The sequence below is a fragment of the Miscanthus floridulus genome, chromosome 17, assembly GCF_019320115.1.
Source record: "Miscanthus floridulus cultivar M001 chromosome 17, ASM1932011v1, whole genome shotgun sequence".
NCBI lineage: Eukaryota > Viridiplantae > Streptophyta > Magnoliopsida > Poales > Poaceae > Miscanthus > Miscanthus floridulus.
The window spans coordinates 75,246,922-75,266,633 of NC_089596.1; the positions used below are offsets into that span (position 1 = coordinate 75,246,922).

General features: G+C 43.2%; 1 protein-coding gene and 1 pseudogene across 2 annotated transcripts; one reads left to right on the forward strand and one right to left on the reverse strand.

Annotated features, from left to right (window-relative positions):
- Positions 1–7,549: 7,549 nt before the first annotated feature.
- Positions 7,550–13,659, forward strand: LOC136515108 (protein LIKE COV 2-like). Of its 2 annotated transcripts, XM_066508802.1 has the most exons (8): positions 7,554–7,823; positions 8,853–8,905; positions 8,999–9,108; positions 9,546–9,713; positions 11,770–11,867; positions 12,381–12,507; positions 13,030–13,165; positions 13,384–13,659. In XM_066508802.1, the coding sequence occupies exons 1-7, from the start codon at positions 7,695–7,697 to the stop codon at positions 13,134–13,136; spliced, it is 792 nt and encodes a 263-aa protein (XP_066364899.1). In that variant the 5' UTR covers positions 7,554–7,694; the 3' UTR covers positions 13,137–13,165; positions 13,384–13,659. The 2 variants fall into 2 exon arrangements, with proteins under 2 accessions (XP_066364898.1, XP_066364899.1); XM_066508801.1 differs by having other exon boundaries at positions 7,550–7,823; positions 8,853–9,108.
- Positions 13,660–13,966: 307 nt separating this feature from the next.
- On the reverse strand, positions 13,967–18,464 carry LOC136515107 (polypyrimidine tract-binding protein homolog 3-like; annotated as a pseudogene).
- Between the last annotated feature and the right edge of the window lie 1,248 nt (positions 18,465–19,712).

Genomic DNA, 19,712 nt, shown 5'->3' on the forward strand with positions numbered 1-19,712 from the left:
AGAAAATGTTTTGCAAGTTAAGGAATGAATTGAACATACTTGACTTCTCCAATATGTGTTGATGCACCCCCACTATATGACATGCCTCTCCTTCGAGCAAAGCAAGGTAAAGATGATTGACATATCATCCATCCATTACTAAGGACTTGTTTAGTGCATCTAGTCATTCCTATCATGTCCTAGGCTCATTCATGAAAATCAAATGAATTTGATGCTTGTATGGTACTACTATTGCTTATATGTTTGAAATGATCTAGTGGTAGCATATGATATGTTTGTGGGCTTGTAAACCTAGTGTTTGATTTAGAAAAATGAGCTATAAGTGTTTAACTCAACATGGTACAAGATAACCTTTATTTGGAGGTGTGAAGAAGCTTGTCCTTGGATCAAACCGAGTTAAATATCTTTTGCAAGTAATCTAGATTGAACCAAATTGGGAAAATGATCCTCATTTCACATAGTTTTACCCCAACCTATCTATAATTTGAGGTCACCTTTTGTACTAATTGTTGACATTGATAATCCTACCCTATCTATATTTTAAGCCTTTGTGGTTATTGATGACAAAGGGGGAGAAATAGTGTACAAAGATAGTAAAAAGACAACAAAGAAACAAAAGGGGAGAGAAATCAATGACAAAGGAAGGGGATCAATTAAAATTTTGAGCATACAAATAGGGGAGCAAGTTCATAAACTTGTATGGTGCATTTGAATGTGCATTACATATGTTTGCTTGCATGGCATAAGTTTTAATTTCAAATATCCATGCTTGTGTGGTGTATGCTAGTTGTAGTTTTGAATGTTGAAATGAAAAACTAGCATGCATAGGCTAAAGTAACTAGACCTATGTTCATTCTATGGAAACTAGACCCTTGCTTATAATGTTGATCTCATGGGGTATTCTAGTTTTTATGTATGTCTAGTTACTAATAATGCTAAGGATGGTATATTAGTGCACTCCGATAGGTATCACGCTTCAAAGGTCCATCTCTTATACCTTAGCATCATTTGGTAGAAATTGACTCCTATATTTTCTATCTAAGCATATGTACAAGCTACAATCCAAACTCTTAGCACATATGTAGGGGAAGCAATTACTATCATTTCGAGTTCATGAAACTTGTCCATATTCTTTTACACATGGTAGATATGCTTGGGCAAGCAGCGTGAATTCAATTAAATCTCAATTCATATCTTTGTGAAAGGGTTATCATCAATTACCAAAAAGGGAGAGATTGAAAGCTCTAGTTTAGTTTTGGTTAATTGATGAAACCCTAAGTGCTAACCTAGTTTATCAAAGTGATTATGAGATAGGTAGCACTACTTCAAGTGATGAAGCAATGGCGAAGATCATGACGATGGTGATGGCATGATGATGATCAAATGCTTAAACTTGGAAAAGAAGAAAGAGAAAAACAAAAGGCTCAAGGCAAAGGTAAAATTGTAGGAGCCATTTTGTTTCGGTGATCAAGACACTTAGCGAGTGTGATCATATTTAGGATAGATAGCTGTACTATTAAGAGGAGTGAAACTCGTATCAAAATGCAGTTATCAAAGTGCCACTAGATGCTCTAATTCATTGCATATGCATTTAGGATCTAGCGGAGTGCTAACACCCTTGAAAATGTTTGTGAAAATATGCTAACACATGTGCACAAGTTTATACACTTGGTTGTTAGCATATTTGAGCAAGGGTGAAGAAGATAGAGGAGAAAGGAACTTAGTCTCACTGTTTTCACTGAGACCGGATGCTAGGTCTGAATTGACCAGACGCTGTAAGTCCGAGTTCGGTCGAATTGACGGGTCAGCACAATATCTAGGGTTTTGCACCGGACGCTGAGGTGTGTCCGGTCAAGGTGGACAGGACACGTCCGATAAAAAAAACCTGGTTTGGAACCTTACTGTAAATGACTGGACGCTAGGGGTCCAGCATCCGGTCACTTGTGCCAGAGTGTCCGGTCGCTACTTAGCCATTGCGATCAGGTGGTTCCTGTTGAATGGACAAAGACATGTGGCTTACATCGGTTGACCGGACGCTGGGTCTAGAGTTTGGTCAGTCTGACCGGAGCATCCGATCAACCTGCATTATGCCCAGTGAAGGGGTATAACGACTCTATTTGATGGGGGTTTCTATTTAAAGCCCCATGGCCGGCTCAAGCTCGAACCTTTGTACATTTTCATTGACATAGCAACCTTGTGAGCTTAGCCAAAGCCCTCTCACTCATCTCCATCATTGATCCATCATCATTGTGAGATTGGAAGATAATCCAAGTGCATTGCTTGAGTGATTGCATCTAGTGGCACTTGGTATTCGTGTTGCGCTGTGGATTTCGCTTGTTTCTCTTGGTGGTTGCCACCACCTAGATGATTGGAGCAGTGGTGGAGGATTGGCATGAGTTGGTGATTGTTCGTGGCCATCTCCAGTGATTGTAAGGGGAGTTGTACCTTCCCCGGCGGAGTGCCAAAAGGTAACTCTAGTAAATTGCTCGTGTTATTGAGTTACCTCACTTGTGGGTCGGTTCTTGCAGTGTCCTATCGTGTGGACGAGGTTTGTGAAACACCTCTTAGTCGTCGAATCACCAAGTGTTGGCCGACACAACGGGGACTAGCGTGTTGGCAAGCACGTGAACCTCGGAAGAAAAATTGATTGTCTCTTATCATTTGCATTCTCCCGGTGATTGGCTTAATTTTCATCTTGTGATTGGTTCATTCCACTACACGGCGGTATAACCATCCTAGTCACTCATTTATATTCTTGTAAACTAGTTGTAGCAAGCTCTTTAGTGTAATTAGATCTGAGAGCTTGCTTTGCTATTTAAGTTTGCTTAGTGGAGCTCTTTAGAGTAGAAAGTTTGATAGCTCTTAGTGAGTAGTATCATAGCAAGTTGTGTGTCTAGCTATCATTGCAACTAGAATTATTGGATATGTGGCTTACAACCCTTATAAAGCTAGAGCAAGTTTGCATTTTGCTATTTGTCTTACTAATCAAATTGCTCTAGTTGATTTATAGAATTTTAAATAGGCTATTCACCCCCCTCTAGCCATATTAGGACCTTTCACTTGTGCACATGTGTTAGCATATTTTCACAAACATTTTCAAGGGTGTTAGCACTCCACTAGATTCTAAATTCATGTGCAATGAGTTAGAGCATCTAGTGGCACTTTGATAACCGCATTCTGATACGAGTTTCACTCCTCTTAATAGTACGGCTATCAAACCTAAATGTGATCACACTCTCTAAGTGTCTTGATCACCAAAACAAAATAGCTTCTACCATTTATACCTTTGCCTTGAGCCTTTTGTTTTTCTCTTTCTTCTTTTTAAGCCCAAGCACTTGATCATCACTATGGCATCACCATTGTCATGTCATGATCTTCATTTGCTTCTCCACTTGGAATGTGCTACCTATCTCATGATCACTTGATAAACTAGGTTAGCACTTAGGGTTTCATCAATTCACCAAAACCAAACTAGAGCTTTCAGGCGCGCCGAACGTCGAGTCCCGTCGTCGAAGAGACCGTCGAGGCCCGTGCTGCTGCTGGGATCGGCGCAGCGTGGATGCGCGGAGGGACGTGGCCGCGCCGGCCTAGGATCCCGCCGTGCCGGACGTGTCGGCTTGGCTGAGGTCGATCGCGGTCCTCCTGTAAGTTGCGACGGTTGTGGTGTGGATCGTCTGAGGTCGGCGCTCTGATCGCGGGTGGGGGACGTCGTGGCTAGGGCTAGGGCGGCGCCATGATGGACGCGGCGTCTGTGCGATGGGCACGGGCGATCGGCGCGGCGGCACCCCTGCAGGTTTCGAACGGCGTTTTTTTCCTTTTTTTATTCGGTGATGATGGGCTTGTCGTGGTTGGAGCGTTCAATCGCCGTGTCGTGCGTTGAAGTGCGATGGAGGGCGCGGGGGGTGAGAAGCCTGGCATCCCACACCGAATTGTGACCATCGGATTTGGTTAAGGTGTTTGATTAACCCTTGATTTTAATGGTGCTGAATTCGTGTGTGTATTTTTTTGGGTGCGCAATTGTTGGAGGGTCCCAGCAGGGGACGCTTTCGTGGGGGACCTAGCATAATTTCGACCGATCCATTATAGTAGAGATAATAATAATAATAATAATAATAATAATAATAATAATAATAATAATAATAATAATAATAATAATAATAATAATAATAATAATAATAATAATAATAATAATAATAATAATAATAATAATAATAATAATAATAATAATAATAATAATAATAATAATAATAATAATAATAATAATAATAATAATAATAAGTAACCTCGATCAAGTTTTGGTCATAACTAGTTTCTACCATGATTCCCTTTTTTTTTGCCAATTTCTCCTCCTATCACGCAGTATATATCTCGTTTTACCAGAAGTGGATGAAAAACACTAGAATCTGCATGAGTGTTTGCAAACTTTGTTCTCACTCGATCTTTCATTTTTAGACCTCTTGGTGTGCTTCAATATTTTGAGTTTGAGTAACCACTGTGTTCTTCGACAACGGAAAATTACTTAGAGCATCTCCACTAATTCCCCAAAAGAAAATTAATAAGTCAATAAATTTTCCAAAGCACTAAAAATGTAGAAAGCGCATTTGTTGCAGTCTTTTCCAATATCTTGCTCCTAAAGAATCAAATATGATATTACATAGCACGCCACATAATAAATAAACCAATAATGAATCACAACATTGCATCACATCCCATCCCTACACACATAGATCTATCAATAGAACAACACCACACTATTTTCCTTCCAAGAACTCAAGATTTCTCAATTCCATCTTCTCATAGCTTGTAAGCGAAGGTTTTTGACACTTTAGATCTAGAAGGGACAGAGCCATGTGTCGGCGTCATCCTTGCTGCCGACCTTGGCGTTGTGTTGCAGCGGTTTGCCAACGCACTCCATGTCCACATAGAGCATGAACGTGAGCTCGAGCATGACCCACTCGAGGCAAAAGATGGCAATGCCGAGGTTACTAACCATGCAGAGGATGACGTCACCATCCTCCTCGTAGACGTACGACTTTCGCCCGTCGGAAAGGAACTTTGAGGTGCAGGAGAAGGTAAGCATAGCCGCAACGCCCTATAGTATAGAGACCATGATGATGCTAGACATGTGGACAGTGTCGTGTAGCATCGGCTGGGGGTCGAGCACCACGATGACGGGAGAAGGAAGAAGCTACGCCAACCCAGATTGAAATTTCGCCAACGGCGTATCTTTCCGCATCGATTTTCCCAAATGCGGAAAAATTGTGAGTTGGGATAAGGAGGCGTTGGAGAGAGTTTTTTCTCAATCTTGCCAAAAAAAACAAGATTGGCAGTGGGGTTTGAGAACTATTTGAGATGCTCTAAGTTAGGGTTGTGAGTTTTATTCAAGCTAATAGTTTATAGGAGTCGGTTGATCTTAAAGGAAAGCCCATGGTAACGACAATCTTGCTAATCTATGGGAATGGCCATCGGACCAACAAGGCGTCACGGTGTGCTATCAAGCAAGGTGATGACATAGAAATAGTAGTGGGTCATGTTAGCATGGTGTTAGAGGACCAACGATGGATGAGGATGGAGACTAGTATACATGGCCAAACGGGCCACCCAGGCATAGCACGACACTGGCACGGTGGGGCACGGCACGCCGGGGCATGCGGCACTGCCGTGCCATGCAGTATCGTGTCACCGTGCCCAACTATCGGCCCAGGCACGACACTATGGGGACACCGCCGTGCCGTGCCGTGCCGATGGGCACGACGGACTGCCGTCGAGTCATAGTCGCCACCATCGTAGACGCGCCGCCGCCGCGCGAGCGCACCCCGCCCAAGCGTAAGTTCGCCCCTACCGCTAATGCATCCTGGCCGCCGCCGCGCGAACTCGCCCTGCCACGCGAGAGAACCACGGGCAAGCGCCAGCTCACCCCTACCGTGGATGCGCCTCGGCGGCCGCAGTCCCTGCCAAGCGCCGCCGTTGCGGAGCCGCTCCCTAGCTGAGCGTGGCTCGGACGCCGTCGTAGGGCCGCGCTCCCCGACCGAGCGCAGATGCGCCCCTCACGCCGCACGGCCTCAGGAAATTGGGAAAGAGAGTAGAGAGCAGGAAGTTTAGGGTTTGGGAGGGGTAGGTGCTCACTTGTGCTACATCTAACGACTCAGATTCATCAGATTAGCATCCAATGGTTGAAATATATCGGGCTGCATCGTGCCGGGCCAAAAACCGTGCCGTGTCCGGGCCAGCACTACGGGCCGAGGTAGCGGCCCAGGCATGACACTACGACCGGGCCGTGCCAGGCACGAGCACGATGAGAGCTGGGCCGTGCTTTTCAGTGTCGTGCCCGGGCCGGCCCAGCGTGCCTGGCCCAGCTAGCCACATATAGAGACTAGGGACGGATCTAGTTAGCGATGGGGAGGGGAGCTCAAGCCCCCCTACCACCACTGACCCATGGAGTCCCCTAGAGCTCCTCCAAAAATTTTGCCATGGTTGCTTTGAGAAGAAGAGACTGGTGGTTGAAGATGAACTTTCAGCCCTCTAAACTTTCATCCTAGATCCGTTGGAGATCAGCAGGGACAAGTGAGGAGCGACAATATGAGGTGATGTAGTGTAAGCGTCCCATGTTATTAAACGTGCTAGAGCATCATGCTTGGACTAGTGAAAGCAAGATGCATGTGTCGACAACGTGTTAGAGATATGGCGAGCTCGAGTGACGAGTAACGGAATATTAACAATGAAAACATGGTGGGTTCAAGCCACGAGAGATGGCGATGTAGCTTATCAGAGGAGGCACCTTTTTTGTCCACCGTGTTTTCAATGGTTAAACAAGGTAACACGCCATAAATTCCATGAACGAGCTCTATGACAACACACTCATAACGTGACATAATGTTGTAGGCACGTAGCGCACATCCTTGTTTTCTCAGACACAGCCGAGCCATTTTCCGTGAGCCGGCCGGAGCTCCAAGATCACGCACGTGCTCACGGCCAACGGCGGCGAGCGCGCGCGGAGGTCCGGTATCTGTTTTACGGCCGGGAAGCGCGACCATTTCCGTGCTCGAATAATAATCAGCCTGTTCGCTTGCTCGTAAACGATCGTAAATTTTCAGTCGAGAACAGTGTTTTTTTCTCACACCAAACCAGCCAGCAGTAAATAATCCACGATACGATACGGCCTCCCGAACAGGCTGAATAGCGCTTCATGGATGTGCCGCTACGGTCTGTCGCCAAGATGATGAACACGCACGTCGTCGTCGAACCAGCATCACTGCTGGTCGTAGCATAGCATACCAAGGTCTACCACGGACGAACCGAACACGACAGCGATGGTGCGCCGGCTTCGAAACCGAGCCGGACCCGCCGCTCGCGGTCCGCAACCACCGCCGCCCGCAAGGCCGCAATGCACGCACGTCAACGCGCGGACCCACGTGCCCCATTCCCAGCAGCCCAGTGACACGCGGGGCCAGATCTCACGGGCCCCACTCCAAGGGCACTTCGGTCACTTCCGGCGGCGTGTCGCTTTCGAACTCCGCCACGCCACCACACCAACTGCTTCGGCAAGTGCTGTTTGGTTAGCTGCCCCCTGCCGCTGGCAGCCAGCGGAAGCCAACCACCTTCTCGTCCCCGTCGAGCCCCGAGGCCGCGACTCCTCACCGCACCGCGCCGCCCGCGAGAAGCTTCGGCGAGGAGCATCCGTCCCGCCGATCGCAATGCCGGAGGACAAGGAGTACGCGCCCGTGCCGCTCGGCCAGGCGGGGGCCGAGGCGGCGGCGCCTGACCCCGAGGACCCCGTCAAGTCGCCGCCGCGACCCAGCTCGCCCGGCACGTCCACTCGCAAGGTCCGGATCCGTCTCGCCCTAGACCCTGCTCCACACCGCAGCTTCTACCATACCCTAGTCGTTTCGCTTGGATCTGGTCGCCCCTGTGCGGCCGCGCTGTACAAAGTTCAAACTGCCTTTTCGCCCTTTGGTCTTCCGTCTTGCGCCTCCTTTTTTCGTGAGGGAAGCAGGAGTTGGCCATGTGCGGGACCTGACCTGACCAAGCCTGACGCCTTCTGTGGTCAAATTTCAAATTAACGCTTTGATATTTTTTTTTCCTACGTAATATTTCGTATCGGTTCTTACTGGTATGTGCACTTGTCATTGTAATCGTGAAAGGCTGAAATCCACTGGTTGTGGCAATGGCAGTGTGGAGGGCACTAAAATATATTTCCTGTTGGAAATGAATGTTTAGGGTATATAACATGATTTCTCCTTCGTGACACCAAATGCAGGCCATGCTTGCCCTTGATGTGTCAATGCTCGTGTTATGTGAAGCAGGCACTGATGTAAACGAGAGACTTTTAGTTATCATCGAGGAATATTTGGGCTGAATTCTCATTTGATTCTACTGCACATTAATTAGATTTAAAGCAAATTTTGCATACTATAGATGCCAAGTCGGCCTACAATAACTAGCGCAATGTTCTCGGCTTCAAAATGTTTCTTGAATTTGAACATGCATAGGACCTAGTCATACAGTTTTATTTGAGAATTTGCACCGAACAATAGAAATATGATAAATTAATTGTGGTTGAGTGTTAACCTCAACTATATCCTAGTGAACAAATAGCAGTCCACATATTTAGGCATTCTACCATTTTTCTATCTTAAAGGTTTATGTTTATTAAACCAACAATGTTTGCATAATTTAGATACCATGGTAATGAATTTATCCTGGCAAACAAGAAAAAATCTGTACACCGATTTTATTGTGTTTCTTTCTTGTTTTTCTTGATGCATCCAAATGAATTTTTGTTTCTCTACATGCATGTGCCAGAATTTATTCAAACAGTTCTCGTACTTAATATCTTCTTCATTGCATAATAGGCATGCTTTGCTGTTCTTCAAAGCTGGGTGTCAAGAAAATTTATGACTGGATGGTATGCTTCACAAGGACTAATTCAGACACTTTGCACCGGCTACAATATATCCATGCTAATATCCTCTTTTGTCTCCCTACTTTTTCTTTGCAGTGTAGTTCTTTTCCCAATTGCTGTCACATTCTTCATCACTTGGTGGTTTATTCAATTTGTTGATGGGTTTTTCAGCCCACTCTATGCAAAACTGGGGTTTGACATATTTGGTAATTGTTTATGCTTTATTGGTGGTACTTTTTTTTGCCATGATATATTACTAAAATTGTAGAATTATCGATGTCCTATTTTTCTTTTCTTTTTCGTTTTATATGCTGTATATTGTTGTTATGATGTAAGTATTTTACAAGTTTTTTTCCCCCATGAGCTCTTCTTTGTATTCGATCTAGATTTAATCTTCAGAAGGAACTAAGGAATGCAAACCCTAACTCAGGGAAATACAGGTGTTTTTGTTTGGCCATTTATTTAATACCGGCTACCTTTACTATGTGCTGTAATTGGTCCTGAACTGTCCCTATATTACCAATAACCAGATTCCTGAATTGTCTGAGTACATGGTGAATTGTTATGATTTGTACAGTGCAGATATCCTCTTTCTTGAATTCATAGTCTTTTTTTATGACAGTTGCTTATGACAATGTTTCAGGCCTTGGGTTCTTGACCTCCCTGGTGTTTATACTTCTTGTTGGAATCTTTGTGTCTTCTTGGGTGGGTTCAACTGTCTTCTGGGTTGGAGAATGGTTTATAAAGAAAATGCCATTTGTAAGGCACATATACTCTGCATCAAAGCAAGTTAGCACTGCTGTTTCACCAGGTAATGTAATTCATATACAGCTCCAATTCTACGTGCACCAGAATGTTGACCGTCCATATTATTTCTTCAAAAAATATTTTAGCTTTCCTGTAGAGGAGTCCTATACATTTCCGTTGCCAACACGAAAACTGATAAATTTTAGATCAGGTAAACTTTATGCTTCATAAACATCATAAATGGGTTGAGGGTCACAATTTCATTTGAAAGCCACAAGAAGTTTTTCGTGCAATCCATTTTTTGTTTGCTTATGAATTTTTGGGGCTTTTGTGTTCATGCCCCTACTAAGTCCAATGGTGATTTTGCCCCTATTTTTTCGATATGGTGATATGGCCCTCACATTTTGAAACTGAAGATTGAGTTTGCCCCTATCCCGTTAAGGGGGCTTAACGGCGTTAATTCAGCTTTGAAAAGACAACTTTGCCCATGCAAATTTACCCTTGCTTTTTGCAAATTTTATGATTTTACCCTTGTTTTAACATTAATCATTTGGACAACATTTTACATGTTTCAGAAGAATTTTGACAACAGCATTTCACAGAGAATTTTTGTATATTTGAATCGGATAAAACTTTGACATAATTTGCATGTATTGAAGTCTGACCAAACTTTAACAAATTTTGACAGACACTTGATACTTATAGAATTTGGATATATTTCAAGTGCAATGCTGCTCATCTAATCTAACTAGTACTCCCTGTATTCCAAGTAGTAAGGCGTTTTGACTTTTCTACATACATAGCTTTTGCTATGCACTTAGATATACACTGTCTAGATACATAGTAAAAACAATGTATCTAGAAACCAAAACATCTTCAAATTTGGAACTGAGGGAGTAGTACAAATGCTCCTAATTCCATGCATTAAGCAAGCAGATTCACATGTGAAACATCAGTGGCCCTCATAAAAAAATGATGAGACTCAATTCCTCGAGCACCTACTGGATGTCGCCGTGTGAAGATGCGGATTGCTTGCCGGTCAGGCATGTCCATGCAACCATGAGCCATCCAGTCGCAGGCAAACATGACGGGACCCCCGTGCGCGCCTCCTACAGCTGTCCACCAGCGCTCGCGCCTCCTGCTGCTAGCCACTGCCGCTAGAGCTCAATGTGAACAGTTACATGACATGCCCACATTTGAGAGCTCCAGCGATTCACATCAGAGCAGTCCGTGACGTCGAGAAGAAGGTGCGGCACTGCTATAGTGAGGACCAGCATCTTTGTTGCCGCCGCTGCCGCCTAGAGTGATCCGTCGGGTGGGGAGATCGAAGAAGAGCAGCCCCGGTCCTAGCGAGGTGATCCCAGATGGCTTCACAGAGATGCTTATGCTTGATGGCTGTTTCATCGTCGCCCACGTGTTGTCCATGACAAGCTCACCTTGCTGTGCGCGCTTGCCACTGTTGTCGCTCATGTGCCGTCTGTGCCCAGTTCGCTGCGCAGCAGCTAGCCTGACCCACGAGTGCCTCCTGCTGTGACCGTCAGACCTTGTAGCAGTCGTGGATGCTGGTCTAGACTAGTGCCGCGCCTCATGCTGCAGCCACTGTCCGGGATCACCTGCTCGCACCTTCTGTCACCGGCCACCAGCTCTCGCACCTCCTGCTGCTAGAGCTTGATATGAATGGGGCAGGATGGGGCTGGCCGGCCGAATCTCTGATTTGCATGGATGAAACCATTGGGTGGGATGAGGATAAGTGGATAAGGGGCACTTTCATCCTTTCCCGTGTATTTATATCGTTTTTCTTTTTTTAATATGTTTATTAATCCAGTCAAAGTTAACAGCCATCCAAAACAGGGGCAAACGGCTCATTTGATTTCAAAATGTGAGGGTAAAATCACAAAGTTGGAAAAGGATTAAAAACACCATTAGCCTCTACAGTAAGGGCAAGGACACCAAAGTCCCTTAATTTTTTTTTACTACCATCTGACTCAACAGCACCATATTTCTATGCGCTGCATGTTGTGTTTACATAGATATCAACAGTTTGTATTTGTTTCCAACTTTCTTGTAGTTCCTTTCGTCAGGCAGAAATGTTCTTAGGATATTTTTTTTCCTTTGGACAGATCAAAATACAACAGCATTCAAAGAAGTAGCAATTATTAGTCATCCCCGTGTTGGTGAATATGCATTTGGATTCATAACATCAACCATGGTTCTTCAGGTACTTTTTCATGCACACCGCAGCTATGTATGGCTTTGACCAGCAGATGTGATCTTTTTTTTCCTAGTTAATATGCTGTCCGTAGATTTTGTATACATTTTTTTTTTGGTGATTCAGCCGTATGCATCTGAAGATTCATTCCATTACATTGTGCTATCTTTTATCTTATGTTTAAAAATAATTAATTTTAAGTTTTGCATAGCCTACTAGTAGTAGTAAGGCTAGACCTCTCCATAAGTCTAACACCCCCTTTTACTTGGCTAATCATATAAGGCCTGGAAGGTTTAGCCCTACAAGCTAGCCTGGAGCTAACACCCACTTGAGGTAAAGGGATATAACAGTGACCCCTATCCCATGCTAAATTGGTCATCTATTGTTTCATTACTGATGTTTGACTTATAGAGGCGATGAATTATGTAGTTCCTACGCGTACAACGACATGCATCCATGATTGATTTAACATTTGATCTTTCACTCTGAACTCTGAGGTGACCATCTATTGTTGCATTGCAGACAGACAAAGGCGATGAAGAATTGTGTAGTGTTTATGTGCCAACCAATCATTTATATATTGGCGACATCTTTTTGGTAAACTCCGCCGAAATTATAAGGCCCAATTTGTCCATTCGTGAAGGCATAGGTTGGTTCCTTGCTCTCTTTTTACCTTTTTGCCTCTACTGCTACTGTCCAGAGAAAAGAAAAAATAACGCATCTTATGTTAATCCCTTTGAATAGTTTGGTTTGAGATAACAAGTTCTTGTTAAGTTGTTCCTTCCTGCTAGAAATTATTCAAATGTTCTGTTATGGTCCAGGACTCCAGGTGATAAGTTTTTTTTGGTGTGTGTGAACCACACACATGCACTTATCCCTAAACGCCTCTGATTACTGGGCCAGAGATTTTGAGATTGACAGTTACGTAGATGCCTCACTAGTGCCAGTTACGTAGACGCCTCACTAGTTACTGCCTCAGTGGATGTGAGTGGTTACCCATGGGTAGGATTGCCATCCCTCATGTTCCACCACAAGAAGCCTAGACAACTGAGCTAAGCTCAGTTTTTCTTTTGGCCCAAAGCTAATACTAATTCATCGTCGACTCATCATAACACTTCATATATTTGCTGATTATTCTAATCTGATGACTTTGCTGTTGTGTGTGCTACAGAAATAATTGTTTCAGGAGGAATGACTATGCCACAGGTGATCACATCACTGGAACCAACACCTCCAAAGAGCCAGAACGTCCGTTTAGAGAGAGTGAGGACTGTATGAGGCATGCATGAAAGCGATGGGTGTTTCAGGTATATTCTTCTGCTGGAAGCAGGGTTCGAAAGCTATTTTGTGAGGGCTTTTCATTTCTAGTATCGGCTATTTGCAGTTGAATTTCAGTCAAATGTCGTTTATATTTTTTTTAGAAAGTAAGGGCCAATGGCCATTTTTCAATGAAATTCTGATCCATAACTTCAAAATCTAAGTTCCTCCTAATTGAGTAGATCATTGTGGCTATGCTGGACTGCAGGATGGATTGTTTGGTTATGGATTTAAAGGCAATATCAGTTTGTAGGAAGAACTCGGGTGCGCATTGGCAGATACATGACAACCTGCAATCGGTTGGTGACACACAAATTGCAGCTCCACTTACAAGCACGAGATGCACTTTGAACTGATCTCCAGCAGTGTGCTAGATCGTGTTTACCTGTAATGCTGAACGCGATTCTATACCAGTGTTACTTGTGTATATAAGTTTCTTATACTACAGTCTACTGTCTACCAAGATCACCGATTCTTACACAAATGCAATCATGACTGAACGTCGCTGATGATAAGGTAGCTCCTGACCCTAGTATGAACGTCGCTTATGACAAGGTAGCTACTGCCAACCCTAGTATGATGCCTGTGCCGCGGCTGAATCGACGTCGCAGCTGCTTGTAAGTCTCGCAGCAGAGGAATAGGTATATGGCATATCGCTTCCAGGGAAAATCAAACATGCCGAACCGGGTAAATCGCTTCCGGGGTTAAAGGATAACACGATTCACACTGGGAAAAAGACTAATACGATTCACACAATTAACAGGCCTTCCAACTGAGAATATCACGACATGAAAGATGAAGGGGTAAATATCCTTTGATAACCTAACAAACAGGATTTGGAAAGAAACACAGAAACCTTTTGGTGAAAGGCCAGTGTTGCGTGAAAAGAAAAATCAAAGGTTAGGGGGAGGTACAGCTCAGACAGCATCAGTCTTGGAGAATAGCGCACAGGATTCACATCTTAGTCTGAAATGCTTCCTAAATAGAGCTCGAAGGGGGTCGAGGGAGGGCGACAGGAGCTTTCCCTTGAGGTGGCTTATATACTCTGCATCTGGGAGAAAGAGATCCGGATCGTGTTACCCTCGAGCGTGCTGGCATGCTTCGACACGAGGGCCTCGGTCGCCTCCTCTTCAGTCTCAAACAAAACAAGAGCCTGCCTCTTGCCATTCACCTCGAATAGCTTCGTGTTGAGAACAGTGCCATGCTCAGACACATGGTTCAGGATTGATTCCTCGGAGATCTCTTGGGGGAGGGCAGGAAATGTGGATCATCTTCGTTGGGGAGCAGCAATGTCGGTAGTTCTTGACCACATTGCTGTTGAACCGGTTCAGGCTCGAGTTTAAGTAGTCGTGGGCGTCTGGGGCAGGTGTGATGTTAGGGTACTTTGAGTAGTTAACTTCCAGTTTGTTCCCAAATAGTATAGCCCCCTGCAAAGAGATGAGTATCGTCAACTGCAAAGAGGTAGGAATGCAACTGAGAACGCATATATCAGTGGGTATGAATGTACCTTCAAATAATGCACAGCTAGCTCAGCCTGCAACCCATCAGCCATCTCAACAAGGGCATGATCTGGTTTGTTCCGCAGTATCTTAATTCTTACTATGTTTCCATACAAGGAAAACAGATTGAAAAGCTTATCCTCATCAATTTTCTGCACAGAACATGGAATGATTACAGGTAGTAAGTTTCAAGCTTATCCTCATCTAACTATTAAGGAAATAAAAAGCTTAACAGCAAAAAGACTCACCAAACAGCAAATACTATTAGAAAGAGTAACGAATTTTAACACAAATAAGTAGGAAACAATCCTTGAAAATATTCAAAACAGCGCAAGACTTACATCAGTATTCAGATTACTGACTATGAGTGTGCACCGTTCATTGGTACCAGTCACTCCATGAGGTAAACTTCCACCAAATGCAGCCGCAATCATTGCAGCCCTCCCCATCTGGCATTGCAAAAGCTTTGTATAAGTATTCACATGCATTAGACAACACATGCATTTAGTTCAACGATTTTCTGCTAAAAATTACAGCATTGGATAATCCATTCAGACACCAACCTGTGCAAATGAAGCTGCAAACAAAAAAAAAAAGGCAAATCAGGCTTTGTGCAAATATCAGGGATGTATAATAATTATCCAAAAGTAATGGAAGTTTCAGTGTGCTACCTCCAGCTTGTTGGAAGGCATAGAGATTAGCTGGATCAGGATAGCCTTGCTGCTCCAGTAATAATAATAAGTTTGAAAAAAATAGAAAACCACACAGTTAGCTTTACAGAATCAAAATGGTTCCAGGCAAAAAGTGTATGCACAAGTATCAACCACCAACCTGAGGGGCCCTAGGACGTTCTGTAGGCAATGATGGATTTGTGAAATCTCTGACGAAGGAAAAAGGAACTAAGAAAATAAAATTTATCACAGAAGAAAGATCTAACCACTAAATGAAGTGGCATGTGAACTTTGCAAGATGGAACAATTATCTAAAGGTAACTGGTGTTAAGACACATTGCTACATCTGGCAGGAATGAAAAAGCCAATATTACCTAGATCGGTCATTGTTGTAGTGGACTTGCAGTTCACTGAGACTGGATATTCGATAAAAAGGAAACAAAAAGAAATTAAGTTATAGAAAGTGAGGCCAAATTTAAAATGTGATAGGTTACAGCCGTACTTTGAATATTGAATGTCTAGCTGGCAGCAACCATCATATATGTTCCTTCCCTGGGATATTTTTGTTTGTGTAAGAATAAAGTGATGCCGGATATACATGCACAGTAAGGACATTAGCTGAACAATGTAAATATTATTACATGCAAAGAACCAAATGCTTCCACAGCTTCTTGGCGCGAGTGAAACTGAATAAGAGCTTGAAAACCTGCATCAGTTAAGCAAAGAATAAAGAATCTTAAAGATCACAAATTGGGGTAGATGGTTAAGTTTGTGAACACTTTTGGCTCAGAAATCATTCGAATTTGTAACCAGACAGCAAATTTTGGATGTACGAGCTGTACCAGTCATTTGCAAGTGCATCTAAAACTTATAAGTTAATAGCTAAGTTTCAGCACAAAATGTTGGTAGTGGTTAAAGCTGTTGTTACGGCTTACTTTCTGAAACAGGGTACATCCCAGTGAACCCACATTATTAATACATATAAAGTTCATATCAATTGGTAAATCCACCTTACCATTCACATGCAATCTGTAAGGGAATCAGAAAATGTATACCAGGTGCACGTGTGCGTGGTGAAAGAGAGAAAGAGCAGGAAAATCTAACCAGCTGACTTTTGAAATGTGACAATCTTCTCCACAAATCCATAAGCTTTGAATACTTGATGTAGAACCTCCACCGTTATAGGATAGATCATGTGGTGGATAGTAACTAAGAGGATTCGGTTGGGTTCAGACTCCTGAGGCCAAGCAGCAACAAGCACCGAGACAGAAAAGAGGAGATAGAAAGAAAAGAATAAATAGGGAGGAATGTGTATAACTAGTTGGAAAATAAGAGACAGCAGATATGCGATACAATCTAACTCTATCTACAAGTGGAGGTAAAGTGGAGGTAGAAAGATATAAAATACAGCTAAACATACTTTCAATCAATACACTTTTCTAACAATTTAGTTGCACATGCCAATAATTTTTATAGAGATCTAGTTTTACTGCTGCTACATCATATGCCAACTTTTAAGAACCTTCTGGTTTTCGAAAAAAAGGTAAAGAACCTTCTCCCATCCTAGCCATCATCACAAAATTATTAACCAAGAACAATTTTGTTAGGAAATGGATTGCTGATAATGGAGGGAACTACAAAGGCTACTTCACTTGAAAACAAACCAAGCCAACCCACCCACCCACCCACCCTAACCCAAAAAAAAACTGCAGGCATGCCGGCAACTAAACCAATACCATGGAGTCTCGGAAAGTGTAAACGGGTGTTTTGCAGAAACATATTTAAAAAAGTCAACACTACATAAACCAAAAGTACGCTCTCACATAAATAGTGGACCTAACAAGAAATTTGATTTTTTCCGTGTTAAGTCAATGCACTATTGTTTTTATGCCTACATGTCCGATGTGGTTAATTGATTATCATACAACTTAATGCCAGCAAAGATCAATAAAAAAATAAAACAAAACATGATGCACTAACATGCATCAGTTACATACAGGGCCTATAGCATAAATCTAACATGCATCAGTCACAACCAGGGCCTATGCATAATATTGGTTCAGGTTTAGACTATATTAGGAAATATAATAATAAACTAATGGCACACCTGATCAGAATTCCTTCCATGAGAGCTCTGGTCTGTGGTAAGCTCTTGATGAGATGAGAACTGCATGTATACATTCCTTCCCCTAAAATGTAAAACATGATGCACAAAAATGATAAATCATATATAGGATGGGATGTTAAACTCAACTGTTAAAAAGAGGCTATACTTAAGTTCAACACTTGTCGCAACAGAAAGCCAAAAAAATTATATCATCAGCATCCATAAATTTACACACATTATCTACCAGGCATATGGCTTTGCTACTAGGCAGCTTACATTGTAATACATGTATGAATATCTCTTTTGGAACCCTTGGCATCCATAAAGCATTGCAGCCAACACGCATAGACTACATTACCTTATGCTAGGTTGAACAGAAGTGTAATATTGCAGCGCACTCACGGAAGCATGTATGTCTTCCATCTGCAGAAGAGCCTGAGGCTCGAAACAACCACAAGTAAGCAATACCTATAGTCATCTCTACTCAGTCAAGTGCTGGAAAGAGAAATAACCCACTTGGTTCTTGGCACGCAACATGACGATCTTGGAGACCACGCCGAACGGCTGCAGCAGCTGAAGGAGATCAGACTGCAAACACAACAGCAGGGTGGGGGAACATAGCCAATAAAAAATCAAACCTTTCGCAAAAACCAAACAATCCATTCAAATTTGATCCAAAAAGAACAAAACCCAAAAGATTCAAGATTCCCCCTCAACTGATCCCCTACATACCTCGGCAATCTCGTGGCCGACGTTGCGGATGTGGATTACCTTGGACGGCTCCGACATCCTCCCGCACTGTAACACAGGCAGCAGCCAATAATCACTACGAAATTGGTCAGATGAAAGGTCCCGAACCAATCGAGTAAACGGGGAGAAGAGAGATCTAGAACCAAAGCTCCAATCTTCGGGCAAGAAACGTTACCTCGTTGAGGGTTTTGAGGGAGAGAGATCTAGGGTTTTGCCGTCGACTGCCGCTGCGGGGAAGAGAGAGAGGGGGCGGGGGAGGAAATAGTGGGGGGCGGGCGACGGTAGTAGCTGCGTATATAGGGGTTTCTATGTATCTTCTGGATTCGGCCCGAAAAGGATAGTGACGCCTTCTATACTGACTCCTGAGTCCTGACTCCTGATGCGGGCGAGCGCTTGATCTGCGCAAACCATCTTCATGGTCATGGCTTACCAGGGCACATTAAAAATGTCTTTTCTGAAAGAAAATTCCCTATTTAATACTAGAAAAACTGTGTTTCTTTATTTGACACAAAAAAAAATTAAAACTTCCTTATTTAACATCGGTTTTACGAGTGTATTTGATGCCTTATTCAAATTTTCGTTAGATTGCAGGTAATAAACATTAAGTGGACAATAAAAATACTATTGTAAAACATATATGGAACTCTATCTATATCTATATCTATATCTATATCTATATCTATATCTATATCTATATCTATATCTATATCTATATCTAATAATAAAGAGGTAAAATTTCTGCCATAATTTTTTTTTCATCAAACTCTGATCTCTGTTCGGTTTGGATCTAAACTTTAATAATTTTTCTTTCCTTGGTTTGTGTCCCCACCTCCAACGTGATGGACTCCCCATACTGGATCCAATTGGAGAAATACAACGACTCAATAAATAAATACGAATCTAATAGGAGAAATCGAATAAAATACAAATTAAACCACCATATCAGGCGAGGCGACGAAAAAGATGTTGAGGCCGGAACGACCACTGGCGCCAGGCGTGGAGACGGCGGTGAGGTCGAGCAACGGAGGGGCAACCCGACGAGAGGAGACGTGAGTGAGACCGAGGCGAGGATGTACGGCGATGACGCAGGGCGAGATCGAGGAGAGAGGAGACGACGAAGCGGACGAGGCTGCCAAGTCGTTGTGACAAAACCGTCCGAAATAACACGCTTTAGGAGGTGCTCGTCTTTCACTAGACACTAAGCACTCCGAAAGTTAGCTACATCGGACAGTTCCGTCAAGCACACCCAAGGGAGAACATGAAACAATCCACGTTTTACATCCAGAATTCAATAATGAGTACGAGTTTACAATACTTAGTCCATTTCATACAACAAGAGTTCTTGAAAATTATTTATTACAGTACCAGAGTTCAGAGTGCGATAATTAAACAGCGGAATTGAAATAAACGTCTAACGGAAACGATAAAGGATCTATATGTGCCCACCAAAAGAATCCTCCACACAAGAGCTACTCCTCAAGCTGCACCTACAACATGGATAAATAAACCC